General features: G+C 40.4%; 1 protein-coding gene across 4 annotated transcripts in view; it reads left to right on the forward strand.

Moving 5' to 3' along the window:
* Positions 1-11,048, forward strand: part of TFDP1 (transcription factor Dp-1) — a 130,269-nt gene that overhangs the window by 97,853 nt on the left and 21,368 nt on the right. For 3 of the 4 annotated variants that reach the window (XM_019524061.1, XM_019524060.1, XM_019524062.1), the window contains 5 exons: positions 2,498-2,619; positions 3,944-4,109; positions 4,302-4,448; positions 8,470-8,538; positions 9,954-10,105. In XM_019524061.1, coding sequence (XP_019379606.1) covers positions 2,498-2,619; positions 3,944-4,109; positions 4,302-4,448; positions 8,470-8,538; positions 9,954-10,105 — 656 coding nt within the window. The remainder of the gene's footprint in view (positions 1-2,497; positions 2,620-3,943; positions 4,110-4,301; positions 4,449-8,469; positions 8,539-9,953; positions 10,106-11,048) is intronic. The other variant, XM_019524063.1, reaches the window with a different exon arrangement.

Raw genomic sequence — 11,048 nt, forward strand, 5'->3', positions numbered from 1 at the left:
GTAGGGGTAGGGTATGGTTGTGTGATATTTGTTGGGGGGGGGGGAGTGGGGACCCCCCCATGGCACAGCCTCCGTAGGCAGCAGCAGCAGCAGGCAGGGGCACTCAGGGTCCTCATACCTGGCGTAGGCACTGCTGCCTGTGGGGTGCGTGGCTCGACCCAGCACTGCATATTGAGGTGAGGAGCACAGCCTGGCTGAGCTGCCTCTATCGCCAGGACTGCCTGCCAGATGCATGCAACTCCCTCATTCACGCACCACCAGAGAAAAGCTCCACACGCTGGAGCTGGGTGCGTTCACTGATCCCTGCCGTGCAGGTCCAAGGACTGCTGGAAACAGAGGGGAGCCCCGGCCCCTGTGCATGTGTGCGGTGGGGAGCTCCAGAGGTAGAGGTGGATCAGCTGGGCTGAGCTCCTTGCCACCACATGCAGCACTGGCTGGAGTTGTGCGCTGTCGGGCTGCAGTGCCTGCACCAGGCACGAGCTCCCTTGCCTGCTGCTGTTGCCGCCACCTGCAGCGGCTGCGCACCATGGGGAGAGTGGGGGGGGTCCCCACGCCCCCCTCACACCACACACTACCCACCTGAGCTCTGTGCTGATGCCAGCCCCAGCTCCACGCTGGCCTGGCAGCAGCTCAACCCCCGCAGCTTCCTTACCTGCTGCGCAGAGCGAGTGGGACACGGGAAGCTGATCAGGTTCTCTAGCGGCTGCAGCACTGGCAGTAGCAGGCACATCTGGAAGCTGTGTGCTGGTTGGGCTGGGCCCTTCTGCCCTTGAGGATGGGAGAGAAGCACAATAAAGTATGTTGGTGGGGGGTGTATATGTGGGTGCCTCACTCCCACCCTCGTGGATGAAAGGGCTGTGCAGGGTACAATTAGTGGTTGCCATGAGCTGGATGAAAGTGCCTGGCAGGCCAGATTTTGTCTGCCCCTGCTGTATGCCATTCCCTTTTAGTGAGGCAGGATTAAGTAGACTACTTCTAACAGGTGTTTTCCTAACCTGTTCTTAAAAACTTCTGCAAGGAAAGCGTTGGGTCAGGAGAAAAATGTCATGTTTCAGTCTGCAGCTCTCTAAGATGGCTATGAAGAACAGTATAAATGCTGAGGGGCTGGGCTCCAGTGAGAGAGGTAATCTGTTGACACACGCCTCTTTCCATGCCTGTTCTGTGTCCCATTCCACCTCTTCCATATAGTTAACTAGGAGTTATCTGGCTTGGGTGGCTGTTCTGAAACGGCAGTAAAACTTAGTATAGAAATAGTGCTCTAAGTTAGGCATAACAATTGCTCCATATTGTTGCAGATTTGGCCTAAATTTTTTAGCAACACATGACTTCTGCGGCCTAGCAACTTTGCATTTTGCCCCAGCCAAATTCAAGTAAACTTCAGAGGCATTTAATTTAAATGCGAAACAATAATAGATTTTACATTATCCCTCTTTATGCAGTTGCAGAATGAATTAAGCATGAATTTGAAATGTTTCATCTTCAGATCCTCCTAAACTTTCAGTTTTTGTCATTACAGAATTTAAACAAAATTGTTGAAGTCAGACAGGGGGAATAAGCTCAAGGTTTTGACAAGTGGGAAGAGGAAACCAAAGAAATGTGATACCAAGAAAAATGTGGGAAGTATTGGGTATTAGCCTTCAGGTGTAATGGAAGTTTTTGTCACACAGGCATAAGTGACCCAGCCATCCCTCTCCTCTGGAAATAGAGTTGCAGCTTGGATGAATAGGCAGATCTTTCTGTAAATATAGGAAAGCCATAGTGATCAGTTTTTGGAATGTTTTTCGTAGCTCTGAATACTACAGTGTTACAACATGTATAAAAGCTTAGCTGTGGAGTGTAGTTCTTCAGCAGAGGTGGGAGTTGCTGCTTCAGCCAATTTCACAAATATGAGTAAAGGAGGGTTCCATGTATACTCTTAAACCAGGTGGATGATATTTGTGATGCATGTGATTAGTCTGGAGTAGTTTGGAGAGGTGGCTTTCACTGTCACCCAAGTCAGAAGCTGTCTTAGTTTTTTTTGATGCAATAGCAGGAAAGACGCAAGTAGAAAGGAGGATGTGGTTCTTGTTACAGTACCACTTTTTCTCTCACTTATCAAGAGACTTGTGAGCTTTATGATTCCTCTTTGCATTTTATAGCATCACCTGCTCTTGCCTTTTTAAACCTTGCTTTAACCTATTCATCTGTTAATGTCATATTATTGAGGCTTGTTTTCATCCTTGCAAGGTTAGTGCCAAATTTTTGTTTATAAATCAAGAAAGCAAATGGAGCTGATCATGAGAAGATAAAATGTAAAAACTTGCCATCTGATCAGACAATGTACCAAGCCCAAAATATACAAACACAAGCTAAGATTTTAATGGTAGTATGGTGTGATTTTAATTTTCTAGTAGAAGTAGGTAGAAATACAAAAATAGCTCCAGATAAGGGTGGGGAATGCATCTAAATAACATGGGAAACTTTTATTATATTCCAAATTATTTTGTTTCAACTGTAGGTTATTGGTACACCTCAGAGACCGTCAGCGCCAAATACTATCCTGGTAGGAAGTCCACATACACCCAACACACATTTTGTATCACAGAACCAGACTGCAGACTCTTCGCCTTGGTCTGCCGGGTGAGCAAAATTCTGTTAAGTTACAGGGGATTAACAGAGTTGTGTGAACATTCTTCTGAAGTTCTCAGTTTTGGGTAAATGTGCTCTGTTGTTAAAATTATATTATGTGAAAAAGGGATTTAGCTTAGATTTACTCTTCTTCAGCGTTACTGTTTCTGTTATTAATGCCTGGATTAGATATTTAAATTAGAATGCATTTTCACTTTCATATAGCAGAAGTCAGATATCTACAGAAACAAACTGACAGGTATACTGGTAGGCAGTGTTCCTGCGTCACGTTTGTGCTAATAAATATTGACTCCTAACATGAGGAATCAAGCTGGCTTCAGCTCAGTGGTGTTAACCTGAATTTTGCATTCTCGTGTGCTATTAAAATATAAATGCATTAATTGTTTCAGACTAAATTAGCATAATTTGATAGGCAGTTTTAAAATAAGAATGATGTTTCATTCAGTTTCAGCAGAAACATACTTTTGGGATTTATTTCACAAAAGATTGTTTTGAAGGCTGATTGTTTTAACGTAGTTCACTCAAGTTAGCAGTACTATGTGTGTGTGGTTTTGTTTTTTTTTTTATAGTTGATACTAAATGTATTTGTTTTAACTGTAGGTTATGGAGTTGTTGTTTCAAAGGCATTTGAGCTAACAGGTGGAGGGAAATATAAACAGTTTCATTCACTAGTCTTGATATTTACATTTTTATTATTACTTTAAAGATACTAAGATTTATTGGAAACTTAAACTGAGAACTATCTGTTAACTATCATTCGTATTCTAAATATTTAATAACACTGCAAGTTTGAACAAGTAATGTGATTTATGCAGCATATACCCTGACTTTTATGGCATTTGTAGCAAAGTTGCATGTCATGGCAGTAGAAATCCACAGTTTGGCCATACTGTAATGTTCAATATAATATCAGTGAAGAAAGTGAATTAAGTCCACTAGACTTGCTCTCAGAAAAATGTTAGTTCCTGTAATTCACCACCACTTAGAGAGGACTTTAGTCCTCAATTTTTCTTCATCTTGAAGATGTTAATACAGAATTTTTTTCCCCTTACTCCCTTTACATTAAAATAATCTACCACTAACTTGGCTCTCTGGTAGCACTAGTGACCGGATTAGCCTGGTGTTTTATGGTCAATATGCTGCAAATATTATTTGTAAATTTAATTTAATCCATGATTCAAGCATGTAGTATATATGTGTTCCTAAAAAGGACAATTGTGTTTGCTGCTGAAAATTGCAATAGTGACATTTCAGACCACGGTGTTATTAACTGATGAACTTTCAAAGGGATAAATTTAAAACAATTATTTTGTAGGAAACGCAACAAAAAAGGAGAGAAGAATGGCAAGGGTTTACGACATTTCTCAATGAAGGTTTGTGAGAAGGTACAGAGAAAAGGAACCACCTCATACAATGAGGTGGCAGACGAGTTGGTCGCAGAGTTCAGTACCACTGATAATCATATTTCACCAAATGAATCAGTAAGTATACTGTGGTTGGGTTACATGCCATTTGAATGGGAAAAGGATAGCTTTCTTTAGAGAACTTAGAATTTTTTCTCCCCTTTATATTAAATGAAACAGTTGATACTGCCTGAGTTGGCCATACACTGTAATGGATTTTCAAATGTTTCTGTCACAGGTATGTTTTTGATTAATGCACTATGTCTACAGCAGGCTTATGACCAGAAGAATATTAGACGACGTGTCTATGATGCCTTAAATGTCCTTATGGCCATGAATATTATCTCAAAGGAGAAGAAGGAAATCAAATGGATTGGTCTACCTACTAACTCAGCTCAGGAATGTCAGAATTTAGAGGTATACATATAGAGAAGTCAATAATTAGAGATTTTTCTGTTTGAGTAAATGCTAGAGACTTAACTATGCTCTTATCCTGCCAGCAAACGTTCTTCCAAGCTAGCAATGTAGAATTGGATGCTTGGATTCTTAATAACTTAAGTATATAAAAATATAATAAAAGAATAGATAACCTACATCACTATACCATATCTAATTAAACATCTTATTTTCTTGCATACCACCTGCACCTTTTCCCCCAAAAATAAGCCCCCCAAAATTGGAGGGCACGTCTTAAGCAGTGAAGCTGATTTTCCTGTCTAAAGTAGAAGCACACAGCACAATTTGAGATGCAACTGGCAACGGACATAAAAGGCAATAACTAAGTATGTCAAGAATAAGAGGAACACCAAAGAAACTGTAGGTCCCTTTTGGAATACAGAAAGCAGTCTTGTCACAGATCATGCAGAGAAGGCTGAAAATATTTGATGCCTTCTTTACTTCAGTCTTCATAAATAAGGGCAGTTATCACATGACAGTAACAGTTGGCAGTAAAGACAGGGAAGGAATCAGACAGCCAGGAATAGTAGCGTAACACTGGATCCAGCCTGCAGAATTAGAGAGGTTTGCCTGTGCCCATGCCTACACAAGGGCCAGGCAGCAAGCAGTTAAACATCTTGCACCTGTGCCTGTGCCACTGTTGCTTTTTCTGGCCTCTCAGCTCTGTTCTAACATGGACTGGGTGGTTTTAGTGGTGTGTCAGTGTGTATTGAGGGGGGGTGCTCTCCCACACCGGGGCCAGGCAGTTTAGAGCTACACCCACACCTCCACTGCCCATCTGTGGCATAGAGACAGCTTCTAGCTCATGGGGAGCTGTGCTGGACTGGGCAGCTAGAATTGTGTCCATGTTGCTCTCTCTGCTCCCTCCCCCAGCTGTGACATGGGCACAGCTTTCAGCTGGTGTAAAGCTGCACTGGGACCAAGTAACTTCTATCTGTGCCTACACCAGAGCTGCAGGGGAGCAGAGAGAAGCAGCAGCAGTGCAGACACAGTTTGCAGATACTAGGTGTTGGTGTACCTGCTCCACTGTGGGGAGGTGGAGGACTGGGAGAAGCTGCAGTGGTGCAAGCACAGCTCCCAGCTGCCTCTCACCAGCCATGGGTGTGGGGAAAGTGATGCCAAAACCACCCAGCCCATCTTGTACTTGAAGTCAGGTTGTTATGGCCTGCAGCTTATAAAAAGGTTGCTGGCTTCTGCAATAGACCATACACTGAAAATGAGCTAATACTGTAGTATGTCCATGTTGCACAAAAGGCCAGCAGTAGACTGGGTTGTATTAATAGGAATGTCACTTACAAATCAAGAAAGTGATTCTTCTGCTGTGTTTAGCACTGCTGTGGCCTCACCTTGCCTGGTGTCCAGTTTTGGGTCCTATGATTCAAGAAGGGTTTGGACAGATTGGGAAAAGTCAAGAGTAGAGCAGCAAAAATTATTAGAGACCTGGGAAATATGACTTAAGAGGAAAGGCTGAAAGAACTAGGGCTTTTAGTCTGGAGAAATCATGACTAAGGGTGGATTTAATAACAGTCTTCAAATACCTCAAGGGCCATTAGAGAAGATGAAGATGGGCTCTTTCCTGTGGCCATAGGAAACAGGACTAGGACCAATGGATTGAATTGTAGCAGAGGAAATTTAGGTTGGAGATTAGGAGGTATTTTTGAGGTTGGTCAAGCATTGGAACAGGCTACTTAAAGAAGTGGAATCTCCATCCCCAAATATGTTAGAGCAGGCTGTACAGACACTTGGTTTACTCAAGAGATGGTCCTGCCTTGAGTAAGGGCTTGAGCTAGAAGACCTTGTGAAGTCTTTTCCAGCCCTACTTTCCTATGATTCCTGCTCCAAAGCCAACTGCCCAACAACAGCAGTGGTGTTTTTCTATTCAGGGAGCTTGGGAGTCAGTTGATTTAATGGCTCTTTTTTCTTCAGTCCACAGGTGTTAGTGATTGTCTGTTTTTTAATAGCCTTGAAGTTCCATTAATCAAGCTAATCTTTCTTCTGGAAGTTTTGCTGTCTGCTAAGTATTTCTGGTCTCTCCTATTTCACAGCCTTGCAGACTTAGGTCTTTTCAAAATCAGATCCAGTAAAGACCAGTTGAGAGCAATAGCTACAGTTACAGTTTTAGGCTGAGTAGGAAGGGGAGGGTGAGTGAAGACTAGGCTTTGTACCTGCTCTATGCAGCATTAACTCTGGACAAATTTTTTTATCTTCGTTCTGCCATCCCAAAAACAAGTTGCTTCTTAGCTGGGTGTGTGTAGTATGCGAGAAAATATGGTAATTGAAGCTTTTTAAAGATTATTTGGATTACATCTGATAAAATTCTACATGGAATTATATTATGCATAAAATAGCCCTGAAGTCGATTTAATTGAAATGCAAATATTTTATAATCCCAACATGACACTAGACCAGGGGCGGGCAGTTTTTTTGGGTGGAGGGCCTCTTACTGAGTTTTGGCAAGCCATCAAGGGCCACGTGACAGGCAGCCCAGGGCAGATTAATATTAATTTTCTAAATTTTTTAGGGGCCCCGTGGGCTGGATAGAATGGCTTGACAGGCCGCATCCGGCCCACGGGCCACATTTTGCCCACCCCTGCTCTAGACTATACTAAAAAGTAATTAAAAAAAAAAAAAAAAAACCCAAAAAACCCCCAAACATCTCATACTAATGTTATTCAGACATGCAACACATGTCTACATTTTATAGTGAATATAATTAATACACGCTTTAACATGCAACCGTAACACTTAAGCTTCTGGGTTTTTGTTTTGTTTTTACTGCAAGCCCTGCAGCTTTTTTTATTCCCTATCTATAGATCATTTAAATTTGTAGCATCAACATTACCCAAAAGTCAAACGTCTATATTTACCTCTTGTGTTGAATGAGGGAAATATAGTTGTATTAAGCTGGAAGGAACCGGTAGGCTCTGTCTGCTACTTCAAGTGCTTGTGACAGAATTATTAGGTTTGTAGAGTTATATAGTTTCTGCTGGCTTCATCAAAATAACATAAACCTTATTGTTTGTTCTAATAGTTATTATAGGCTCCCTTCTTGCAGAGTTTATAACCTATACAGGAACAAAAAGTTTCAATTCTGTGTTGTAAGTGGTCTATGGAGTGTTTATTCTGTTACAAAGTTCATGTTGATATGACTATGATAGTTGGTACTTCAGTGTCATGCCATTCCAGCCATCATTGACAAATGTGGCTGTTTTCTTTCTTTCAGAGTACAGATCTCAGTTCCCCGTCTTAATGGGAGGGGGAAAAGATCAAAGAATATAGAAGGAACTAGTTCATGAATCACAAGAGCAGTAGCAAGACATTTTAATGAGCTTCTCAAATCAGGAGGGACTACCATATGACTAGAAAATATCAATTGCAGCCTCTATAATTAAGGGGGGGAAGAGTGAAATCTATCATTTGCCTAGTAAATCTCCCTACCCTCAAAATAGGCCAATTACTATATATGTAGACAAAGGAGTTTTGAAAATCTTTACCCTAAAACTCATTTAAAGATGGAATCCTGTGGATATTTAGACTATTTAGCCACTTCTGAAATTTTTACCCAGAACAGAAATGTTCAGTGGGAGATTAGTGGTGATTACACTAATGGGTTCAAGGCATAAAATTTAGCAAGTGAGTGAAGCCTTTGTCTTGAAATAATCTTGAAAATAAATGTGGGTTAAATGTACAAGTAGTATGAAAATATCTGAATTGAACTGTGAAAATGATTATATATGGTGTGATTTGACATTGATTTTTAGATAGTTTATTCCCTAGATGTTAAGTTTTGAGACTTAAACTGTCTTTGCATATGATTTCATGCAATGTCAAATTTTAATTTTTTTCAATAATTTGAAAAATAATTTTAAGGTTATGAACTAAAAACTGGAAGAATAAAAAGATATTTTGCAATCCATTGGATTTTATTAAATCAGAGACCGCGTTAATATGGAATATTGTTTTAAAACTTTTTTTCCTTAAGGTGGAGAAACAGAGAAGACTTGAAAGAATAAAGCTAAAACAGTCTCAGCTACAAGAACTTATTCTACAGGTATAGTCAAGGTACTCTTGTCTATTGGGCAAGGTAACATATTTGCATAACTATTTTCTATTGGCACTTATTAGAAACAAACAAACAAACTGAAACCTTGCAGGGAATTCCAGGTGAACTGTAAAAGAATGCTGCCGGTGCCTGTGCATTTAGTGGCATAGACAAATTCTGTATTGCTCTGGGAGTAGCTGGCAAACTTCCAGAATGCTGTGTTGAATTCAGCAGGATCTTTGAGTATGTTTTAAAGCAGCTTTTTGCTGACAATGCTTTTAATTCCTGTTGTATTTCTGAATTGTAACATGCAGTTCTGACCATGCATTTTGAACGTTTCTTTATTTTGTGCTGCTTTTATTTTGTGGTTGCCATGAGTTGCAATAGTCACCACAAATAAAACGTACTAGTGTTCAAAACCTTTTATTTTTCATAGTCCTGTGACCAGAGAAAACAGCCTTCCCACAGAACTTGGCATCAGATTTAAGACTCAGTTAAACTCAAGTTTCTAGGTCTCAAGCTTGTGAAAAATAATTGTCTATCTATGAACTAATTCCTTGCTGAAATGCTACCTCTAAGAGAGAGCAATGTTATCTAGTTAATCTTAATTACTACATTGCAAACAGCGGGAGGTTTCTGCTAAAACTAAGATTTTTATTTATTGCTGTGCAGTGCAGCAGCAAAACATGGTTAGCAGCGGGGAGGAGGAGACAGAGTGGAGTAAATTGCCATGCTGGTCATTGAGTGTTCAGGCTTGCTTTTCTCAGATGCTTCAGCCTCCCTAGGTTGTGTAAAGCCCCAATTATGGCCATAAAACTTCAAGTTTTCTCTAATTTTCCCTAATGAGTTCCACAATATTAGGCCTTTTCATTACAGAATTCTGTGGTACCTTTAAAAAAATAAAATCTAGGTATATGCTGATCATATCTTGCTGTTGCCTCCATTTACAGCTTCAGCTCCTGTTATTGTCAGTGCATCTCCTCTGTAGAATAGATCAAAATATAGTCAGTTTCCTTCCAGATGTTTATTTTATGTCGCTAGAATTTTCCACAGAAAGCAGATGGCTCTCTGAAGAAATTTTTCTTTAGTCCAAAATCCAGTTTTCTGATGGAAAATGTTAATGTGGGGTTATGGTAACCTTGTCTCATATACAATTTTACAAACATCAAAGAATGGAAGAAATTGTGTGTGATTGGTATCTACTTTATTTTTCTTTAAAAATGTTTCCTATTTAAAATAAATGGACTAATTCCAAATATCCATTCTAATAATCTACAATGTTGGAAACAGGCTGTTGCTGCAAAGTAGACAGAATTTCAGTTTGCTTTTTTAAGATACTTGGAAACTTATTTTTTCTTTAACTTTCAGAGATGGGGGGGAATATGACTCTGGGTAATTCTCTAAGCTACTATTACTTTTTATAGCAAATTGCCTTCAAGAACCTAGTTCAACGAAATCGTCAAGCAGAGCAGCAAGCAAGTCGACCACCACCTTCCAATTCTGTCATCCATCTGCCATTTATCATTGTGAACACCAGCAAAAAGACTGTGATTGACTGCAGTATTTCTAATGACAAGTAAGTCTGCTAAAATTTTTTAACTATCCTTACAATGCAGCCAGGAGTTTCATATCAAAATAAGTCTACAACTTACTTTGATAGAGAAGAAATAAAAATAAAGCTACTTATTTACTTCTGTTGATAGGGAGCATTTGTGTTTGTTTTTTCACCCAGAACCATTTAGTTTGTATGTAGTAGAAAATGAATTTTCTAAAATTCTCATATAGATAAAAATTACTTTAGGAACTATTTAAAGCTTATTAACCATTTGGGTGCTGTGGAAATTAGCATTCCTTTTATGCTGAAAGCTAGTGACGGTAACTCTGTAAAAACGTTGTTGTCTTTTACTAAGTAGTTAGTTTCTTTGTTCCAAGGAAAATGACACACAGGCATCAGGCTTATGGCTAGATTTGTATTTTCTTTGCCCTTAATTTGGAATCCATATCTGTGTCTTACTGAGGAAACAATGTAGTGGTTGTCTATATATTTTGGCTTTAGGTTATCAAGAGTTGCTAATGAAAGGAGAAAGGGAGATTAAAGAAAAGAAAATGTGTACTAGGTGTACTAGATGTTTAGAGAAGGGCGAAGACTTGAATAACTTTTAAAACATTTTCAAGTAAATTGGGCTTGGAAATGTTTCAAAAAGGAATAGGCTCCCTGGCTCCCCACTGCTGGGATTCCTGGCCAGCTCCAATCCCTTTTACCAGAAAGGAAAGGTATAGGGGACTGTAGCTGAAGAACCTAGCAGTGGCAGCAGGCTCCTAGTATAGGAGTGGCCAAGACATGGTCTGGTACCTGACTGCTGCATAGTCTGGTGCTCCATCACCCAGCCTGTAGACCAGTGACGATGTGTAGGGGATGCACGGGGGTGCATGTGCACCCCCTATCAGGCCGCACTTCCTGTTTAGCAGGGGAGCAGGCAGGAGCACCAGTGCCGCCTGCCCCTCCCCCCCCCCCCCCC

The sequence above is a fragment of the Gavialis gangeticus genome, unplaced genomic scaffold (assembly GCF_001723915.1).
Source record: "Gavialis gangeticus isolate Ggan-Ray unplaced genomic scaffold, GavGan_comp1, whole genome shotgun sequence".
NCBI classification, from domain to species: Eukaryota; Metazoa; Chordata; order Crocodylia; family Gavialidae; genus Gavialis; species Gavialis gangeticus.